Source organism: Vulpes lagopus, chromosome 11 (genome assembly GCF_018345385.1).
Source record: "Vulpes lagopus strain Blue_001 chromosome 11, ASM1834538v1, whole genome shotgun sequence".
In the NCBI taxonomy this organism is placed as follows: Eukaryota; Metazoa; Chordata; class Mammalia; order Carnivora; family Canidae; genus Vulpes; species Vulpes lagopus.
In genome coordinates this window covers 92,663,246-92,685,691 of record NC_054834.1, presented here as the reverse complement: position 1 = coordinate 92,685,691, position 22,446 = coordinate 92,663,246, and the positions used below count along the sequence as shown (strand labels likewise).

Below are 22,446 nucleotides of genomic sequence, written 5' to 3'. Positions count from 1 at the left end.
GCACCCTCTCTCCACCCCCTCCACACACCTAACATATTAAATCACATTACAGAATGTTAATTCTCAAGGACTAAATACTGTACTATGGTATCAATCGTTTTTGATACAATGTGTATTTTTAAGAACCAGTAAAAACTGAGTCCTGCTTAAATAGATTTTCACAGAGAGACTTCCAATATCACATTCCCCATTTTACAAACGAGGACATCAAATTTCAGAGAATCTGCTGCCCACTACTATATAGCTGATCAAGGGCAGTGTTTGTTTGGATTTTAACCCAAGTTCCATAATCTTTGTGATATCCCATCCATTTTCTTTTAGATTCTAGGAATTAGGAATGTACTACATTTGTAATTAGTTGCAATAAATGTATGAAACAGTAACAGTTTGAACATATGGTCACCCTTGAATCTACCCACATACTCAAAGATATACACACCCACTGAGAATAAAGCCCTTCTATTCTCTTAATCCCCATAATGGCTAAACAACTGATTGCTTGGTTCTCAATTTCCCTTTACTCAAGCTATTGTGTCCGAAACTGCTACTCTGCTTAAACCACCAAGTCACTTTATTCTACTTTGAAACGGTGATCTATGAAGACAAGATCTACAGAGCCACTTAGACTAGCTTGGCAGCTTTTACTCTGATACTTGCCAAAGTGCCATAGACTAAGACTTTAGATGGTTTTCTCCATCGCCACCCCCCAACTCTTACCGCTACGCTGTTCCTCTGCTCTCAAGATCTTCTTGTGTTTTTAAAGGTACCAGTGGTGAGAAGAAAGGAAGGGGAGGAGAGAGGGAGAAAGAAAGGGGAAGGAGAAAATGGGGGAGAGACAGCATCCCAATCACAGCTTCAGCACAGCAACAATACCTTTGTAACCTGAAAAACCTCAACGATAAGATGTGACATTTATATAGACACTGACAAGTCACAAACAAACGTTATTCCGAGGTCACTGTGTGAACAAAGCTTACCTAGTAAAGGAATGCATTTTCCGGTATTGAAAGACCATTTGTGTTATCTCTAACCCCACCCCCACCAAAACAGCCCCCACAATCCAATTCTGAGGTAATAAAAGCAAAAGCAGGAATGGGAGGCAGGAGTGGGGTTCAAGAGAAGTCCATTTTGTTTTTAAAGATTTTATTTATTTATTCACGAGACACACACAGAGAGGTAGAGACACAGGCAAAGGGAGAAGCAGGCTCCATGCAGGGAGCCCGACGTGGGACTCGATCCCAAGTCTCCAGGATCAGGCCCTGGGCTGAAGGCAGCGCTAAATCGCTGAGCCACCCGGGCTGCCCAAGAGAAGTCCATTTGAAGGCTAGTAGTGAGAAGAAGAAAGTTCTCCTTAAAACAAAAAGAACTGCCCCCAAATATTCTCATAGATGAGTTATAGAAAGCAATGTTTTGGACAATGAACAAACATTAGCATAAACTTTGAATACTACTTTTCAATAATATGTGCCTGCCTGTGCTTACTACCAATTACCTTATAGTATGCAGCATTTGAGTAAAATCATAATCACATTTTCAAGTATTTAAATTATTTGCTTATAAAAACAAATGTAAATTTAAACTGAAAGAGAAAAGGGTCAGATCTGATCTTCTTCCCCAGAAGAGCTTCCAATGGATCTATCTGTGGCCTAGGCCACCTGCCTTACTAGAATTGTATCCTATCATCCTGGTTTGTTTTAAATGGATTATGAACTTACTGGGATGCCTTTACTTTAATCCTAGAGCTGGATTCTCTACTTTTCTAAAGACACTGTATTCCCTTCTGTACCTGCCTATTTACAGATTATTAAGTTGTCATATTAATGCATAGACTGAAGGAAGTCATTTGGCTGAAGTACCTTCCCAAAAGGCCCAGGGTACTTAAGTGTTCTCTGGACTTTAACCTTCCTTCCATCACTCCTCACCTCCCACCAAACCATGCCAGGTGATTCTGAGAGAAGGGCTCTCCTGGTCCACAAGAGGCTTGTGCATTTTACAAGAAAACCAACACAGAAGCAAAATAGTACCTGATGAAATTGAGATCAAGAGGACTGGGATGTTTGTTCCTACCTAGAAAATTGTCAAGCCTAGAAAATGAAACCAGTTATTTCAAGTAAGTGACTCTTTAAAGTCAGTGAATCTTATTTTTTTTTATTATTATTTTTAGTTGTGGTAAAGATGCGGTAAGACGGTAAAATTAAAATTAAGACTATCTTAATTTTTAAGTGTACAGCTGCATTAAGTACATTCACATGGAGCAACCAATCAAATCCATCTCCAGAACCCTTTCAGCAAAAATGAAATATACCCATGAAACATATATACCCATGAAACAATAACTCACCACTGCCGCCTTTCTTTAGCCCCTGGCAACCTTTCTACTTTCCAGCTCTATGAATCCGACTACACTAAGTACCTCATATAAGTGTAATCATACAGTGTCTTTTTACAACTGGCTTATTCAACTGAGCATAATGTCCCCATGGTTCATCCATGCTTTAGCATGTGTCAGAATTCCTTCCTTTTTAAGGCTGAATGGTATTTTATTGAATGTACATAGCACATTTTGTTTGTCCATTCATCTACCTAGTGTCTAGGACACTAGGGTTGCTTCAACCTTTTGGCTATCACGAATAATGTTGCTAAGAATATTAAGTGCGCAAATATCTCTTTGAGACTCTTGCTTTCAATTCTTTTGGGCATATACCAAAAGTGGAATTGCTCATTATGCGGTAATTCTATTTTTAATTTTTTGAAGATATTCCAAATTATTTTCTACAGTGGCTATATGCTTTATACTCCCACCACCAATGCACAGGGTTCCAATTTCTTCACATCCTCACCAACATTTGTTTGTTCGTTCCTTCCTTCTTCCCTTCCTTCCTTCCTTTCTCTCTCTCTCTCTCTCTAATGAGTGTGGGGTGGTATGTTACTGTGGTTTTGAATTCTATTTCCCTAATGATTAATGTCTAATAAGTCACTTTTAACCAAACATTCAGAGAAACAATATAAGAGTTTAGGCTCTGTCTCTGAGTTTTCCATCATAAAAATCCATTCAATCTTAATCCCTCAAACTTCCTCCCAGCGCTTTCTCTCTGCCTCATTCTGCATAATAAAGTCAGGATATTATACTACTTCATCCTCTTGACTGCATCCCTTCCACCATATAGAATCTGAGAAGCTTTCTGCCTGGTGATGATGACTCAGGTTGTGGGAGGGAGGCTGAAAGCAGAAAGAAATATAAAGTGCAAACACAGGACCCAAGAAACTGACTAAAACATGACCATTCTGCATTTAAAAAAAAAAAATTCAAAGGTCACCACTTTCTTACCAAAAGATCTGGAAGAAGAAAGAAAGAAAAGAAAGAAAAAGAAAGAAAAGAAAGAAAAGAAAGAAAAGAAAAGAAAAGAAAAGAAAAGAAAAGAAAAGAAAAGAAAGAAAGAAAGAAAGAAAGAAAGAAAGAAAGAAAGAAAGAAAGAAAGAAAAAGAGAAAGAAACTCCTTAGAAACATTAAACGACACAACTCATTACTGGCATACAAAATCTGGGATCCTGATATCCTGACTCAAAAGCACCTAAGAAATGAACTGATCAAATGAAGACAGGAGGGAGGAAAAACAGTAAAATTTTGAGAGTCGTGACTTTATAAGAAATAGATGACCAAAGGCTTTAGAAAATTTAGTTTGGCCTAGAGATAGAAGAAGGAATTTGAGCACATGAAATAAACATTTAGAATCTTGTGTGTGCCAGGTGGGCCTAGATTCTCATGCTCACCAACAAAATGTGAACAGGTAAAGTAAAAGAAGTGAACACAGGGATCCCTAGGTGCAGCGGTTGAGCATCTGCCTTCAGCCCAGGGCGTGATCCTGGAGTCCCAGGATCCAGTCCCACATCAGGCTCCCTGCGTGGAGCCTGCTTCTCTCTCTGCCTATGTCTCTGCATCTCTCTCTCTCTCTCTCTCTTTCTCTCTCATGAATAAATAAAATCTTAAAAAATAAAATAAAGAAGTGAACAGAGCCCGAGGACAGGGCAGTAATCTCTGATTAGCCTTGGGGCACTGATGGAAGAAAGAAATTTGTTGATGGAAGAAATTCACCTTAAAACCTATTTCCTTTCCACTGACACCTGCCTTTCTCCATAACAGAAGAGAAACCACTTACAAACTAGAATCCAACAGAAACAAACCTACCCAGTCCAGGAAGGATTCAGATACTTTCAACAGCAAAGTCTTAAGTGAATTCAAAGTGCTAGTACCACTAAATCCTTGATGACATGAAATCATTTGTGATAATTTAAAATTCTCTTACCTGCCTTCCTCACCATTCTAAGGAATTGTGCATTAGGAGTAACATGATGCCCTTTATCCATAAACCAATCTACTACAAGTAGCTAAACTATAGCACCCTGTAATTGCAGACCTTTTATTTTGCAAGATGAGAAAAAAGCTGTACCAAAGCTCTGCAAAGAATACCATCCCTTTGATTTTAGGTTGTTTTCCAACAAAGCATCCAATGTAACCCAACTTTCCTTCCCCTGTCAGAAACTACAGGAGCAACCTATTGTGTCTGACCCCAACTCCTGCCTCTAACACTAGTCTGGCAAAGCAGGTGTCCATAGTTTTAATCTGAATTCATACCATATTTAACAAGTGAAACAGGTACATTTGTAGAGTTAAATATCCAAGGTTGATTGAATGAGAAAAAAAAACATTTTCATACACAAATTGTTATCAAATACTCTGTCTTGGTCTATTTAGGCTATTACAACAAAATATTAGAGGCTGGGTGGCTTATAAACAACAGAAATTTATTTTTCATAGTTCTGGAGACTGGAAAGTCCAAAATCAAGGCAGTAGCAGTTTTGGGGTCTGGTGAGAACACGCTTCCGGGTTCATAGACAGCCATCTTTTTATTGTGTCCTCATGTGGTGGAAGAGGCAGGAGCTCCCTGGGGCCTTTTTTTTTTTTTTATAAGGACAGAATCTTATTCACAAAGCGCCTCCCCCCCCCAACGTGGCCTAATCACCTCTCAAAGTGCCCACCTCCTGATACCATCACCTTGACGCTTAGGATTGCAACTTACAAAGTTTGAGGAGACAGAAACATTCAGTCCATCGCAATCCCTTCCAAAATACATCCGATGACACCAGTGTCTTCATTACAAGGTACATTATAGGAATATCCTTCAGAAATCAAACTCACCTGATACTTGGCTTTTTCATGGCAGACGTTCACACCTACCTCTCCCCACCTCAACCATCAGGAATACCTTCACATCCCTTTCCCCTCCCCTCCCTTCCCCTCTCCCATCTTCCTTCTACAGGGCCTCCCCAAGGCTGCTAGCAAGGCAAAGAAACTAAGTAAATCCCTAAGAAAAAGCTCACTGGAAAGACATCCCCTGAGACAATCTTGTTCCTTGAAGGTTTGAGGGCAGCAGGTCATTTGACAGAATGAGCCAGGCAACATGGTATCCGCCTCCTGAAAAATGATACTTCTCACATAGCTAGGAACTCTGAGAGCCAACCTGCCAGGAATGAGTTTCTCATTTCATCCTCGGTCATCACAAGAGGTGCCAGGTCTCTTCTAGGATCCATCTAAATACGGTCTAAGGAAAGAGAGCAACTGCTTTCTCTGCAGAATCTTCTTTGTTAATTACTCCGAAATATTGTAGCTTTTCGGAGCACAAATGATAATAGGCCAAATGATTCTTTTAATTCAGATCATAACTGAAAAATACAAGAAACAAAGCCAAATGGCTAAAATACTCGCATGAAAAATATCTCTTTATTCATAGATGACTTATTTCTACCTGCAAAAAAATGACATTGAACCTGCTCTAAGTTTCATGAGATAATAATTAACAAGCTTCAAATATACAGACTACCTACAGGAATCAAATAATTGAGGGGGTGAAAGCAACCTTAGATTACAAAGGACATCTGCTTCACTGCTTAGATAAGAAAAAAAGGCAGAGAGATATTAGGTGGCTGCCCCCGTGTGACGTAAGTTTGACCAGAATTCGAATGTTCCGGTTCTCAATCAATACTTCCTGCAGCTCTCTCCTAGACCCACAGGAAGAAAATGCATTAACATTACCTGTTATAACAACAACTCACAGAATTTTTGGTCCCAAACAGAAATCCAGTACAACTTTAATCCCACATTTATGAACACTATAGCAATATATTATTTTCAAGATTTTATTTATTTGAGAGATTTGAAAACACATGAGTGCACAAGCAGGGGGGAGGGGAAGAGGGAGAGGACGAGCCGAGGTAGAAGCAGACTCTTTGCTCCCACTGAGCACAGATGGAGCTCCAGCTGGGGCTCAATCCCAGGAGCATGAGATCATGACCTGAGACGAAGTCAGATGCTTAACCAACCAAGCTACCCTGGTGCCTTACAGCAACACATTCTAAAAAGTGAATTTGGAAGAAGCATTTATTATAATTCCAGAGAATGGCTTATTAAGCCTAAACAAGTGTTAAATCAAGAAAATTCATCAAATAGATGATAATGCTACAATATTAAACAATTAAACAATATGATCATAATGAGCACTGAATAATGTATGGAACGATTGAATCACTGCATTGTACACCTAAAACCAACATAACACTGTACGCTCACTCTACTGAAATTAAAGTTCTTTAAAAATGTAAAATAATAAATAAATAATACTTTGTTGGTCATCAGGCTAACTACATAACGGTATACCCTACAATTATCTTTCTAGGAGAAACTAGGAAGTTTTGTTTTTGGTTTTTGGTTTTCGGTTTTTGTTTTTAACAACAGACATTTCACTTTGTCAATCAATATCTATAGTGGCCTTTCCCATCCCACCCAGAGTTAAGTACAGTATAAAGGCTACGCTACAAACCACCAAGCTTTGGGCTGTTCACAAACTCAGCCAAAAGTCACTGAATTTAGACTGCTCCATTTTTAACCAACCATGCTGGGCGTCCATATTGTTGCCCATATGGTACTATAACACAGCATCATTCTGGCCACCAATGCCTCCACTGTCAACACCCCAACAGTGGAGTGCAAACAAAAAAATAAGCCTGTTCAATGGAGCAAAGCTCAATCCAGTCCGTTCTTTAATGTTCCTCTTTTTTTTTTTTAAGATTTTTATTTATTTGACACAGAGAGAGTATGTGTACAAGTAGGCAGAGCAGCAGGCAAAGCGAGAGGGAGAAGCAGGCTCCCCGCTGAGCAGAGAGAGTTCGATGCAGGGCTCAATCCCATCCTGGGATCATGACCCCAGCCGAAAGCAGAGGCCAACTGACTGAGCCATGCAGGTGCCCCTTAGTTCCTCTCTTTATAAACAGAAAAACAAGACTAAGAAGGTATTCAAATTCACAATTTGAGCCTCAACAAAGGCATTATAGACTTCATTTAATGGAAATAAAGATCTGGGATAATGAGGTATTTCGTAGATATGTTCTCAGCTTTGAAACAAATGACAACAGAACTACAGAAAAAATAGAATCCTAAAAAGTAAAAATAAAAAATACATTTTTAAAATATCTATTTAAGTGATCACTACACCCAACGTGGGCTCAAACTCAGAACCCCAAGATCAAGACTTGCATGCTTCTCCAACGGAGCCAGCCACGTATCCCAAAAATGAAAAAAAAAATATATATATATATGTTTTTTTTTTTTTAGAAAAAGAACAGAGGAAATTATTTCTATCACAAAAGCATTTCAGTTTACAAAGGGACTCAAAACAGGCTTCTTGAAGTCATCCTCTACATTACAGACTATCACAAAAGAAAGATTTAAGAACAACATTTAAAAGGGTTCCAAGAGGGAGTGGTATCAATAACAGTATCAGCTGATTCAAGCTCAGGCCCTTGATGGATGCTGAGATGAAGGCCACAGGTTGGATGCCAGAATGTGTTGTTTAGGTGTGAGAAGAGGAGAAACATGCAGAACTCGTAATTCCGGATACAACTGTACACTTGGATTTTCAGACTCCAGGGAGTCTGAATGGTTCAAGACGGAGGTGTCACTACCGCAAGAAGAAACAAAGTAGACACCCTTCCAAAAGTCAGTAGCATCCTGTGGTATATGGGCCATAGTGGATTATCATTCTGAACATTAATCACAAACTTGGGAGTTTCCATACAGGCCATTAAATTCACTTCTACTTGAATCCATGGCCTGAAAGAAACTGAAAATCTGTCCACTGGACCACGAGGACATTCATGTAACTGAGAGTTGAAAAAGCAGCTGACCCTTTGTATGAACTCTAAGTCATGGGATTGCGCGAAGGAAGGAAAAAAAATGTTCAGGAAGAGAAATGACAAACTTCCAGTTTTCAGCTTAAATGACATTCGTTTTTAAGGTTTTTTTGTTTTGCTTTGTTTTCTTTGTTTTTTTTGTTTGTTTGTTTGTTTTTTATGGCAGAGAAAGTCTAACTACAAAGGTAAGTTTACCTTTTTTTCAACCTAATGAATAGCTTGGAGTCAGCTTTTTGCATGCTTTTGTTATCCAAAACGTAAGGCTACACACCTTTTCAAGTGCATTAGCTGACTGCAAGCGAGCCCAGCCAGAATTGATCACTTGTCCTTAGGCAACTGTGTGTGGAGTCCCCACCAAGTATCAACACAACAACCTGCTGTTCCTGAGAGGCTGTTTTGGGGGGGATTGCAAAATTAGATAACGTATTCCTATTTTCTGTAAGTCAACATTTGCTCCAGAAGCAAGTGTAAGCTGCAAACACACCCACTTTTCCACAATAAGAGTCAGCACTAGTGAGGATCAATGAAGTACCCGCGCTGCATTTCAATCGTTTTAAAATAGGTCCGTAAGTCTGTTTCCTTTGTGCACTTCAATCTCTGCATGGGAACAGCTTAGTTCGGAAGCATCAACACTGCCCCTTGAAAAACACACCTTCCTTGACCAAAAAAAAAAAAAAGAAGAAGAATACTTTATGCTCCCATGAAGCTTTTTTCTGTTGCCATTTCCAGCAACAAATGCCACCAAAGGCAAATTCCGGCCTCCGCGACCGCGGTTTTGGGCAAACAGAAACAGCAAACAAAATAACAGCAAAAGCTTAAGAAACAAAACCAAGGTGCGTTGGGGGCAGGGCAAGGGAGGTGGAGCAGGCGTGGTAAATGGGAGTCTAAACTCTGCGATCTAAGAAATTCAGCCTCCCCCGAGGGGGGGCGGGGGGGCTGGAGGAGGAGGGGAAGGGGCAGGACAGGTCTTCAGCCGAGGGGCAGACAGAAGCACGTGCCGCGTCCCGGCTTTGCTCCAGCAGCTCCCGGGGAGCGCATGGCACGAAAAATCTAGTTTTGCGACTGAGACTGCTTTAGTGAAGAGTTCACACAAGTTTGGCCAGGACGCGGTGGAGCTGCTCATCCCGAGTCCGGAAATCCTACGGCACGAACAATAGACAGCAGTTCCGCGGAGCGTTTGCAGGGCGTCAGGTACAGCCCCGGAGTTCACGGTTATTCATGGGAAGCATCTCTCCGTCTCACGCCAGCGGGCTGCCGGCGGCCGGACGCCCGCAAAGTCCCCGCCCTCCCCGGGCCGCGGGCCCCGCACAGGGCCTCGGCGTCTCCGGCGCGAGCGAGCAGCGGCCGGCAGCCCCCGGAGCCCCCGGCCCCCCGCGGCCGCCGTGCGAGCTCCCCGGTGCGCGCCCTCCCGCGCGCGTCCGCAGCGCTCCGGGCCGGCGCGGGGGGAGGGGGCGGGGGCTCGGCGGCGCGGGCGACCCCCGGCTCCGCGCCCTCGCCCCGGGCGCCCCCCGCAGGACGTCCGCGGGCGACGAGCACAAAGGTGGGGAGCGGCGAGCGTGCGAGTGCGCGTGTGCGCGTGTCGGGGGGAGGGGAGGGGAGGGGAGGGGAGGAGGGAGGCGCGCTCCGGCCCCGCTTACCTCTCGAAGAGGAGCCGCACCATGAAGATGCAGAAGGCCAGCGGGAAGGCGAGGTACAGGTCCTCAGCCTGCGGGAAGGTGGCCTCCTCCGTGCTCTTCAGGTCCGCCCAGGTGACGTTGTGCGGGAGCCAGAACCTCTCGTTCCAGAACCAGGCGAGGATCCCTGCCATCTTGCTTTGTCCGCCCCGCTCGTGGGCGCCCGCGGCCCCGAGCCTGCCGCCGCGCCGGGCGCCGGGATGCGCGCGGCCGGCCGAGCCTGTGCCGCCGCCGCCGCCGCCGCCGCCGCGCCCGCTGCTCTCGGAGGCTCGCGGCGAGCCCCGGCGCTCCCCCCTCGGGCCGCGCGGGAAGGCGCCGCCCCGCCCGTCACGTGGCAGCCGGCGGCCGCGCTGATTGGCCCGCCCCGCGCCGGGCAGGAGGCCCACGCGGCCGGCTCGCCCACGCCCCGGGCGCGCGGCGCACGAGCTCGGCTCCCCCGCGGCCGCCCGGCCTGCGCCCGCCGCGCTCCGCTGCGCGCGGGGACCCGCGACCCGGGCAGCCCCCCCGCCCGCCCCGCCCCGCCCCCCCCGCCGCCGCCGCCGCCGCCGCCGCCGCCGCCGCCGCCGCCCGCACATGCTCAGAGCGCCGCCGCCTGCCCCCGCCGGACCCTCGGGACTCGGCTTCCCGCGCGCCCGCGGGCGCTGCTGCGGAGGCAGGTGCGGGTCGGGGCCGGGGACGCGGCAGCCCGGGGGGAAGAGGTGGCGGAGAAAGTCCTGCGCTCCCGCGCTCGGGCAGGCGGGCTGCAGATCAGACACTGGGGCGGGATGCTGGGCGAGCGAGAGGCATCCCTGCCTTTTCCCCATCCCTGACCGGCCCCATCTTTTTAAAAGATTTATTGATTCATGAGGGACAGAGAGAGGGGCCCCTGGTACTACTGCGCATCACTACACCAGTGCCCCCAGGGGACAAGGCCCTCTAATGTATGAGGGGTACGTGGAATTAGGCACTTAGGTGCTGTTCGCTAATGAGGAGGAGGATGATAGCAACTCACATTTCTGTAAAGCTGCCACTCTAAAGGAACCTCTCTCACTAAATGCCACCAGACCGCACGTTGGCTTCACGTGCATCAGTACAGACCCAACACTCTGCTGTCCCACAGGCTGATTCTTTCCACCTTTTGAATCTGAGACCTTGAGGGTGTTAGGTCTACACGGCCTGGCCCAGGCACCTTCCCTCGCCCAGTACCTATTCTCCTTGACACGGTAAACCGTGTGGGTCAGTTCAGTGGCCCATGCAGACCCGGTGCTAGGGGTATTTTGTTCATTTTTCGCACGCTCATTCCTTTTCTGCCTGGTTCTGCCAGTAAGTTGCAGTGCACCCTTCCAAGAGGCACATAAACAGGCCCTGAACACGCACTTCATTCTCCCTACCCCACCAACCAACACCCTCTTTTCACCCCTTCCTTTTGAAGCAAAACTCTATAATTTATTCCTTCCAATTTCTCTCCCCGCCATTCTCTTTTGAACTTCCGTGTGGGCATTCGCCCCCTCTCTACTGTGCTGAACTGCTTGAGCTCAGCAATGACCTCCGTGCTGCTACACCCAAAAGTCACTTCTCGACACCACTATCAGCAACATTTCGCCAAGGGGTTCCGTCCCGGCCTCTTGAAACACCTCCGTGTCTTGGCTTCCAGAAACCACATTCTTCTGGTTTTCCTCCTACTTCATGGCCAGGTATGCTGAGTAGGCTTTTTGGTCCTCCTCACCTTCCTAATCCATTGGAGTGGAGTGGTCTCAGAGTCAGTCTTTTGTCCCCTTCTCTTTGCTATCAACGTTCATCCACTTGGTGATCTTATCCAGTCCCATGGCCTTCAGCATCATACTGATGGCTCCCTATTCATCTCTCTAACCATGAACTCCTTGAATTTCAGTCTCCTAAATCCACTGTCAATTCAACAGCTCCACTTGGATGTCTGGGGGCCACTTCCTCTCCAAACTACTAATCCTCCTTCTAAAATCTTTTCCTCTTGTCATCTTGGCTCAGGCCAAAAACCTGGAATCATCTTCCTAATGATTGAGTAATGATCTAATCTCCTCTGGTGTCTTTCCTTATCCATAATAAATCCTATCGGCTCCATCTTTAAAGTGGAATCACACCACCTCTCATCACCTCTTCTGCGGCCATCATGGTCCAAACAATCAACACTGCCCACCTGAGTTACACCAGTAGCCGCCTAACTCCCAGCTTCAGCTCGCGTCCCTGCACAATCTACTCAGCCAGAGTGATCCTGTTGAAATGGAAGTCAGCTCTTGTCTGTGCTTTAAGCCCTACTGCTTCCCCATCCCTCTCTAAGTGAAAGCTAAAGATATTTCAATGCCCCAAGATATTAGGCTCCATATTAATTCTCTGACCTCATCTACTCTCTTCCCTCTCATTTGCCTCTCCCTTGCTCTGCTTTGGTCACCCTGGTCTCCCTGGCCCGGGAGTACGTCCAGCATGTCTCAGTGCTTATGCACTTGATTTTCTCTCTCTGCAATTCACTCCACCCCCCACCGCCCAGATATCCATACGTACTCTTGCCATAGTGTTACTCCATGAAGCCTTCCCTGGCCACACTAGTTAACGCCCAACCCTCACTCCCCAACTCTGTTCTTCCTTAATCTAACTTTCCTCTTTGTTTTCATCCAATGTATGTGTCACTAACACAACATATATTTTACCTATTTCTTTCTTAGTCTCAAATATACAGATGCAGGCTAAAATGTAAGCTTCAAAAAGTCAAAGATTTGTGTCTATCACTATTCTATCCCTAGTCCTTAAAATAGTGCCCAGCACATAGTAGGTATTCAGTACACTATTGAATTAATGAATAAACATTATTCAATTGCATAAAAATCCTTTCTAGGAGAAAAAAATATGAATAAATAATTTTTTAAAAGATTTTATTTATTTATCCATAGAGACACACACACACACACACAGAGAGAGAGGCAGAGACACAGGCAGAGGGAGAAACACGCTCTATGCAGGGAGCCCGACATGGGACTCGATCCCAGGACTCCAGGCTCAAGCCCTGGACTGAAAGCGGCGCTAAACCGCTGAGCCCCCCAGGCTGCCCTGAATAAATAATTATATTAAATATGTGTATACTCATGTGAGGAATAGTGTGGACATAAAGATGGAATCTATCAAATCTGGAGTCGTGCAGGAGAGGTGTCCTTGAAGTGAGTCTTCATCAAGGAGTAGGTCTCACCATTCCCACGTGAGACCGTGCTGCCAGCTGCTCAGGTGTTACTGATGGTCCCCCAGGATGATGCCTTGGCATCAACTGCATTCTTGTAGGCCACAGAGAGGAGGTTACCAAGGTCACTTGACACCTTTGTGGCAGAAGATCAGGTCATGGTGGAACCTGGTCTGCTGAGCCAGAGCGACTCCCTCCATCGCTGCCTCTTATCCTTCCTGTCACTTTCACATATGACCTGATAGTATCTTTCCTTCTACCCTAGGACTTCTCTGCGTCCAGCAGATTCTGCTGTGTCCCCAAGCATACAACAGGAAGTGTTGGTAAGTTAGCGCCCTGGAACCTGAACTTTGACCAAAGGTAGTAGAATCTAGTGGATGAACTTTTATTTGTTTCTGTCCTCTGCCCATGGGATACATATGGTAGCTTCACACAGCCTCTCTGAAAATATCCTGCGATACACAATCAGCTTATTTCAAAACTGTGGGCGACTCGCTAATTCACTCCCTTATGTTTCCTTTTTTTCTCTTACTCTTCTTTTCCCTCATTCCTACTTCCCTGAAATTATACTTCCCTGGAACTGCTCTTTTCTTCTAGAGAAGACAAGCTAAGTTAGTGTTATTCTCCTATTTGTAACCTTTGAGAAGGTGCTGGGATTTGAAGAACATTTAGAAAGATAAGTTTGTTGAACAGTGGAAAGATAATTTACTACTTATTTGTGAACCTTGCACAAGTCACTTAGTTTCTAAAAAGCATGTTAATGCCCTTAGAATGTAAAATGTTAATGTCTACATTGTGTACCAATAGTGGCTGTCTTGCCTGTGTTACTCTACTGTCTTGAGGCTCACATGAGATAACAAGGGGCTTGTAAACCCTTCACCTCTCTGTACATGTGCAGTGTAGCAAACCTCTACTCTTTTATCTGTCTAGTTTATCTCCTTTGGGCATGAGGCACGTCCTACCACCCTCTATCCAAATGATCACCCTAGAAATACAATAAAGTAAAATGCTGTTGCATGTCTGACCATATTTTATTGGTCCAGAGATGAACTCTTCGCCCAAGATTATAATTAGACTCCTTCTTCAGGTATTGGGGCGTGGAGCAAGGCAGGCAGTTTGTTTCTGTAACTTGAACTCTAGGATTTCAAACTCAGAAGTTGCAAGCCCTGTGTTTTATCATATGAATTCAAAAAAAATGGAAGCTAGTGGGCACCAAGAAAAAGGAATAAAGCAGACCTGTAGAATTAACTAAGGGTAAGAGACGTATTTCCATGTGGTACCTGAAGCCAACTATTTTCTCATCTTTAGGTTCCATGAGGCAGTCTCGTACCTTCATGGTGAATTCCCCTTTTTGGTTGGCTTGCTGTGACTTTAATCCTCCGAAACATTATTCTAAGAGTACATGTCTTTAACACAGTGGTGACCGCAGTTCAGCCCCCAGGGGAAGGTTAGTCTCAAGAAAGACACCTCCCAAGGCGGCTACTTTACCTGTGCAGAAAAGACTTCTAATTGTTGCCCCAGGAAACTAAGATACAATTTATTTATCAGACATGTTTGTAGTTCAATGAAAAAGCCAATCGTCAGTCTGTAAATAAAAGAGATAAGGAAATAGAAAAGGTGGAAAAGTTTTTGGGGGCTGCAGGAGGGTAACACTGCCTACATTACATATTAGGCAAGTGTACTTCAGGTCCTGAATATGAAACATCATATGAGATTAACCCTCTTTTTTCCAGGCAACTGGGAAATATCAACAAAGCTAGGCATTACTTCTCATTCTTAGGCACACACCCAGGTCTTAACCCTTCTACATATATTTGATTCCCCTCTTAGATGCAGGAGAATAGCCAGTTTAGTTGAATTTCCATCGTAAATGGTTTAACACAAAACTATAGGACTTGCTCTACAAAAAGAATGTAAAATCTACTTGGGTAGCAGGATGTACTTACATGAAAACCCAGATAGCTTACACACCAGCACTATTCATTAAGGCAGTGGATGATATATGATTAAGTACCCATGTATTGCAGATAACAAGGACTTCCAGCTCAAGGGAGCAAGGAAACATTCTGTGTTGAAGAGGTCAAGGAAAGCTTTGAGGAAGAGGCATAAATGGAACCAGACTTCAAAGAATGAGGAGGTTTTAAAAAGGTATGACCATAAGAAAAAAGTGAGGAGGATTTGCTGACACACAAAATATAGCTGAGAAGCTAGATTACAAATGGCCTTCAGTATGAGGCCAAGGAATAGTCCTACTTAATTTAGTAAGAATCTATTTTTTTCTGGGATCATATCATATAAGTATTTAGTATGATGCCTAGTACATAATACATGTTCAATTACTGTAGGTTTTTTAAAAGATACAGAAAAATTCATTTATTGCTAAAAACACAAAATAATGCTAAAGGTAGGCATTCAGTCAAACACTCAACTCATTAATTTTAAAGAAGGCTGGTTTTCATTGGGAATAATATGGAAATATTGCCAGATTTTATTACTGCAATCATTTCTCATGAATATATAACCTTCTTGCTGTGGTTGACAAAACTATCCTAAATCTACACTCCATTTTCTGCTGTCCAGAGAGAAGTCTCCTGGGTTTTCATTTACATCGTATTTGGGGAGAGGGTTGGGCAAGAAGCAGTAGGATTCATCCCCATGGTGTGCAAGTCACCTGTAGCAATGCAGAAAACTCAGCATCCCTGAGGATCTTAAGAAAAGGATAAGAGTGTTTACCTCACAACATGGGAGGTATTAGTTAGGGTAAGTAAGCTGGACAGGAATTAAATATACTTTATTTTCTAGAAGGTTTCCTGTAAGACTGCTCCCTCACATGTTCACAGTCTTTTTATAAGCGTGTCAAGTACTACAAGTCTGAAGATCTTTCTCCTCCCTCCCTACCTTGACAGTCCTTATCTCTGGAAAACCTTTTCCGATACTGACAAGCATCAATTAGCCTTGTATTCCTAGCTAAACCAAATCGCTGGCTGGATTTTCTGTCTTCTCTGTAATAATCAAAATCCATTTAAATGTTAATTTTCCCTCTTGAAAATTTTCTTTAAGTTACTAGTGTTATGTCAGCATCCCACTAACATTTTAAGCATGACAAATGTGCTGTGAAACTAACAAAAGAAAAGTGAGAAACAACCAGGTTTTCTGACTCTGAACTTCTACTTAGGAATTATATTCACCTTAGTTATATGTCTATACCTTCATAGATGTTGTCTACTAGGTATAGTCAACCATTTTCTAAGTGTACATACAGACAAACAGCATTAGGGGGCAAGGCTTCCAATTTACTTGCCAGAAACTCTGACTTCTGCTTTCTACTATACAAAGGTTTTTGTAATCGAGGAGAAACATAGACCTCAACCAGTCGTCTCAATTTGTGAGAGGAACAAGCAACCTAAAATATTGCTTGAAATTATTGACTTTATACGGAAACAGAAATTCAGAGTTGGAAGTGGCTTCATATGCCAATGAATACAGTTCACTCTCTGTGCCCATCCAAACCATGATTAAACATCTTTAATGATAGGAAGCTCGCTATTTAACAAACAGACACATACCATTTTCGCAAACCTATGACTATTAGAAAATCCTTTAATGAAGACATTATCTTGAAGAAAGTAGCAAAATCTCCTTAGGTTTAAAATTTGTAAAATAGGGATAGTATTTTTTCTGTTGGTTAGATGAACCTTAACTCAGGGACAAGACTCGTATCTAGTTATATCACCTTGAACAAAACACAGCACTCTACTTAACTCATCACATAGAAAGGCATTAGGAAAACCTCTGAGAGAAAAAAAAAAAAAAAAAAAGAAAACCTCTGAGTGAAATTCCGTGTCACCCAGGCATTTCTGGCCTCTGGGAACAACAACAATTAAAAAAATAATTAACTTGCCTACAGAATGATCAAACACTTGCCTAGTGATTTATGGAGAATTTGGTGCTTTTTCCATTTAGACATATAAAGAGTGACCAGATATCCCTGAAAAAAATTTTTAACAGTAGGCATCATAGGAATTATTTGTCAGCTGTGTACACACAGGAAAAATTAAAACTCTTGAAGTTTAAATCCTACAATCTTCATGAATTCTACAGAACATGAATAGCCTTATAGCATATAGCTTCTTGAATAAAATTTAAAAAGTAAAGACAAGCAGAGAATAGAATGGCCATGTTAGATGGAGAGGCTGAGTGGTTAGCTAGATGCACTTATTACCTAAATTACTTCCTGTCAAACAGTAGTTTTAGAGGGCAAGCCTCTAATTAATATTCATTCCACAGCAGGGTTAGGAGTTAGCATGAACTATATACATAGTCCCATTGAGTAGCTTTGAGAAGCATTACAGCTATAACTATGAAATCCACAGTGTAAGGCAAGACTATACAATTTTATTTTAAAAAAATAGGAAAAAAATAAAAATAAAAAAATAGGGATTACAAATGCAAATGTCTTTAGGGGCCAGATAGGTAACAAAATGGAAGGAACAGTCCAGATGAAAGAAAAAAGGGTAGACCAGAGATGGTACAGGCTTTCAAATTCTCATTTTCCTTCTTATTTTTTGCTTTTATGTTGTGCTATTTGTTTTGTTAAAAACAATGAATTTAAGTTACTTCCTTATCTTCACATCTGGAGGACTAAATGTATTTTAGGAGGCCATATTTTAAAAGGAATGACTTTTTTTTTTTTTTTTTGTAAAAATTAGAATTTATCCAGAGACTAGTAATCAGGATGATAATGGGTATGGAAATCTTGAAGAGTCATTTAATATATATTTAAGGTATACTAACTTTGGGGTTGAAAGAAAAGTAAGCTTAAATGCTAGCTTGGCCAATAATAGCCACGTTTTCCTTAGAAAAATTACTTGACCTCTTGAAACCTTAGATTCTTCACACGAGCCAAGGGAATAATACTTGAGGATCTACCACATGGGGTTAATATAAAATTGAAATGAGAACATGTAAAGTGTTCAACATTTCAATAGAGGCAGTTAATATTATTATGTACTGTAACAACAGTGAAAACTTCACTGTTTCAAGGAAGGAACAGACTCTCTTGAGATAATCTACCTTCAAGGGAGGCTAAGTTTTTTGCATTCCGGATTAGTAGAATTGACTGTCACTCAGCAGACCAGCAGATGAGGGGGAGGACAACATAAGAACTGGAAGGACAGGGGAATAGAGGGAGGGTTCAGAAGCCCATGCCCCCTGCTATGTGACCCCTCAGGATGTTTTTGCTGCTGCCATAAACATATGAGACCCAAACTGCTTAAAACTGGTGACATTTTGTGGAAACTTGTAAGGAGACTAGGTTTTGGTCCAAGAAGCTTCTACAAACAAGGAAGCCAAAGGATATAAACTGAAGAGAATTTGAAAAATTGTGGAGATGGATTTTAAATCTCTAGAGATCAAGAAACTGGAATTTTAGTCGAGTGTGTGGAGCAGGTATAGGCATCTCTATTCCAGTCACTGTGGGGTGGCGTTGGGGGGGCGCGGTTGTTGACAGACCTAATATGTGTGTTCCAGTAGTGGAAGGGCTGTCGGGGGTGGGGGGAGGTGATTTGACTTGACCTGTGCAGATCCATAGGACAGAACTTGGGACAATATGCTAAGATACCTGTAAAGCTGATTTCATCTCCACAGAAGAAATGCTGCAAAGCTGAAGAAAAAGATGAACCAGCAGCTTCATCAAGCAGTGAACTTCCTGTCTTGGGAAGTGCTCACGCGGAAGTCTACTTGTTACAAATGTTGGAAGACTTCTCCCTCTCTGAAACTGACTTGGAAATTAATGTCCTCTAGCTTCCCTTTAACATTTCGGAATTCGCATGAAGCGCTATGGAGACAGGGGCAAGGATGAAACCAGAATCTGCCTTGCCCTAAGAAGTTTCTTCAGTTAGGAAAAGACGCTAGTCGGTGCACTAATATTTTAGGACCCCTTTTGGTCTTAAACACCTACACTCTTGAGGAGTGGAAGGAAGAAGGAATGAAGAGAAAAAATGAAGAAAAGGAAAAAGCAGGAGGTGATTACTGTTGGGAGAAGCACGTTCAAATGTTAGAAAGAGAAATTTAGAAGTTTAAAGAAATTAATCACTTCTTGCTTCATCCTGTAAGTCCTGAAGTGTTCAGAGGACCATGTGGGAAGATGTTGCTAGCTGCCTGCAGGATCCTATCAGAAAATAAAATCAAAGAACTTAGGCCGCATGGTTAAATTGGCAGTATATGTTAGTTATCAGTTAGTTTTCCTCCCTAGCGTTTTGTGAACATTATTCTCTGCTATTTTTACTAGTGAGAAATTAGACATTAGAAATCACTCCATTGGGCAGCCTGGGTGGCTCAGTGGTTTAGCGCCTGCCTTCGGCCCAGGCTGTGATCCCGGGGTCCCAGGATCGAGTTCCACATCTGCTCCAGGAGGGGAGCCTGCTTCTCCCTCTGCCTGTGTCTCTGCCTCTCTCTCTGTGTCTCTCATAAATAAATAAATAAAAATCTTTTAGAAAAAGAAATCACTCCATTATATACTATTTGAGAACTGATACTACCTAAAATGATTGTTCTTCCTTTCTCTCATTAGTTGTTCGAGTTTGAGTTCATTCCCATGTGCAGATCTAAGAAATAGGATAGAATTTCAAAGGTAACTTTCACTTGCAGTCCTTGTTCATTATTTAGCTTTGCCTTTAGAAGTTCATCTAAAGCAAATGTTCATGTCCACGTCTGAAATAATCATTACCAGGACGCCTGGTTGGCTCAGTGGTTGAGTGTCTACCTCAGGCCAGGATGTGATCCTGCGGTGCTGGGATCAAGTCCTGCATCAGGCTCCCTGCATGGAGCCTGCTTCTCCCTCTGCCTGTGTCTCTGCCTCTCTGTGTCTCTCAAAAATAAATAAGTAAAATATTTTTTAAAAAATGAAAATAAAATAAAATAATCATTACCTAGCGATCATTAACATACATTAAACTCTATAATGCTCATATTTGGAAAGTACGTGTATTTTAAAAGTCTTCCCCGGGATCCCTGCGTGGCGCAGCGGTTTGGCGCCTGCCTTTGGCCCAGGGCGCGATCCTGGAGACCCGGGATCGAATCCCACGTCGGGCTCCTAGTGCATGGAGCCTGCTTCTCCCTCTGCCTGTGTCTCTGCCTCTCTCTCTCTCTGTGACTATCATAAATAAATAATTTTAAAAAAAAAATTAAAAAAAAAAGTCTTCCCCCTAAAATTAAAAATGTGTATATATAAACCTACATAATAATAAAACAGATCAGTCCTCTTTTATTGTTAAATTAAATTTGGTGTAGCACTGATGCCTAGATAAGAGAAGCATGTCGTAAATATCCCAAGGAATTAATCGATCTCATCTAATTGAATTTGAAACCAATAAACTGCAATACCTTCTGCTGCCCTAATTGCTTGTTATGTTGTAAGGAATCAGCTCCATGTGATTGATGTGTCTAGGCTGAGATGTTTCTATTTGTCTTGAATTTTTATGATCTCTAAATTCACTTAAACTTTAAAATGCAATTAAAATATAGCAGAGTCAGAATTCAGGGAGAAAAAAAAAAAACAAGCTTCAAAATTCTGCCCAAAAAAAAAAAAAACCCAAACCAAAAACAAAACCCTCTGCACAAATGTGAGTTATTAGAAGATTTAGGTACTCTGAATTTACCAGTTATGTATTTTTTAGAAGGCCTTCCCAGTGGTTGCCGCAGAATTATTCACAAAATCCAAGGCCCTGGAACCTAAATGCTTAGGAATGATTTGGCTTAAAAGATTTGTGCAGTCCTCATTTGCATTGTAAAATGGACTTCAGCTCTAAGTTTTGGGAGAAGTTTTAGAAGCTTTGACATGGCAAGTTGCCATGAGAATATTTTCCCTGTGGGGAAACGAAACTCAAATGTGCTAATTAAGGGTGCTTAATATCCCTCAAAATTAATTCTTTGTTACCTGCAGTGATTTAATTATTCCCTTATGGAAAGCTCAGAAATGCCCTGCATCTTTAAATAGCAGTGGGGCACTCATTGCTACTGAGTCAACATCCACTTTGTGGGTATTTCTCCTACTCATAGGCTATAGCAGTGGACAAAGAAGACTTTAGATGTCACAGTAAAGCAGATTTTCATGGTGGTTTGTGAAATCAGTTTCATTGATGTCATCATCCCTCAAACAAAAGAACCTTCCAGGAAAAAAAAAAATCATTAAAACAATAAAAAATGAAGGAGGAGAAGGGTTGTAATTAACACGGGATAATTCTAGCTAGCTCTTAACCACCAGGAGCAGTCAGCCTGCCCTTTCCAGAAAAATGAAAGTCAATGTCCTCAGAGAATGTTGGTTGAACTGAGAAATAACTAACTGTATACAAGACTGGCTATGTTAAGCAAAATACTTGAGTGTTATCCAGGTAATTAGCATTCCTCTTGGAATTCTTCTTGAATCTAGTAGCTCCATATAGCTACGGGGCACAATTACAGCTCTCAGTGTAGGTACATATCTTCAGCTCAAGTGTCATTTCCTCTGGTAGCCAGCTCTGACCACACAATCTGAAATAGCTGCCCAATCCCTGTATCAAATGCCCCTGGCCCCACTTTATTGCCGTCACATCACTTGGGACCATCTGAAATCATCTTGTGGGTTTACTTATTTACTAAGTTGTTACTGTCTTCTCTTTTATTTATTTATTTATTTATTTATTTATTTATTTATTTATTTTGTTACTGTCTTCTCACCTCAAGCACGTGGGCTCGGGGAGAGGAGGGCCTTGGCTGCCTTACAGCTCTGCCCCATGCCTTGAGCAGCCCTTTGGCACCATAAAGCTGGGCAGTAAATCATTATGGAAGATTTTTTTTTTAATGCCCAACTAACTTCTCTCTAACAATCAAAAGAAGATTTATTCTGGAGCCTCGGCCAGGAAAGGAGCTGGAAATCCTGTGTGGGCAACGCAGAATTCACGTATTTAATCAAGGTAATTGTGTGTGGACCTAGAGTCACCTGAACACACAAACCTTTGCACTGAAGCTGTCTGCTCAGGCAAGTTTGACCAGAATCAAAGAAAACTTAGTCCAAGTTGAGCACTTGGCAGGACTTGCAGTGTTATTCATTCTCCTGGGCTAGAATGTTCTCAGTTCAACCCTCACCTGTAGTGTCTCTACCACATAGAAGCTCATTTTTAGTAGATTTCCTGAATACTCGTGGACCAACCCTTAAATACTATGGGAATGAGAACATGCTACGGAGTGCTTCAGGGAAGATGGACAGCTCAGTGATGACAACAGGACCTGAAATGGCAGGCTTACGTACTGACACTAAGTCCTGTTCATGTGTGCTGATCTGTGGACCCCTGCAGGTATTTTCTTCTATGA

The 22,446-nt window shown here is 42.7% G+C and overlaps 2 protein-coding genes across 3 annotated transcripts in view; one reads left to right on the top strand and one right to left on the bottom strand.

Annotated features, from left to right (window-relative positions):
- Positions 1-10,193, bottom strand: part of CERS6 (ceramide synthase 6) — a 298,528-nt gene extending 288,335 nt beyond the window's left edge. Inside the window, exon 1 of one of the 2 annotated variants that reach the window (XM_041722631.1) lies at positions 9,882-10,193. In XM_041722631.1, the coding sequence (XP_041578565.1) occupies positions 9,882-10,051 (170 nt within the window). In that variant the 5' untranslated portion in view covers positions 10,052-10,193. The remainder of the gene's footprint in view (positions 1-9,881) is intronic. The other variant, XM_041722632.1, reaches the window with a different exon arrangement.
- Positions 10,118-19,533, top strand: LOC121471693 (PH domain leucine-rich repeat-containing protein phosphatase 1-like). The gene is made up of 5 exons (XM_041722467.1): positions 10,118-10,423; positions 10,499-10,573; positions 13,364-13,421; positions 15,126-15,246; positions 18,745-19,533. Exons 1-5 carry the CDS (start codon positions 10,118-10,120, stop codon positions 18,956-18,958), a joined length of 774 nt encoding a protein of 257 aa, XP_041578401.1. The 3' UTR covers positions 18,959-19,533.
- The last annotated feature ends 2,913 nt before the right edge of the window (positions 19,534-22,446 follow it).

What these genes read in the sequence shown, in the direction of transcription:
- LOC121471693 (XM_041722467.1), top strand. Translation starts at nt 10,118, where the DNA reads ATGCGCGCGGCCGGCCGAGCCTGTGCCGCCGCCGCCGCCGCCGCCGCC. An exon ending in GCGACCCGGGCAGCCCCCCC is followed by an intron (nt 10,424 to 10,498) that starts GCCCGCCCCGCC and finishes GCACATGCTCAG; the next exon opens with AGCGCCGCCGCCTGCCCCCG. An exon ending in GCATACAACAGGAAGTGTTG is followed by an intron (nt 13,422 to 15,125) that starts GTAAGTTAGCGC and finishes CATGTATTGCAG; the next exon opens with ATAACAAGGACTTCCAGCTC.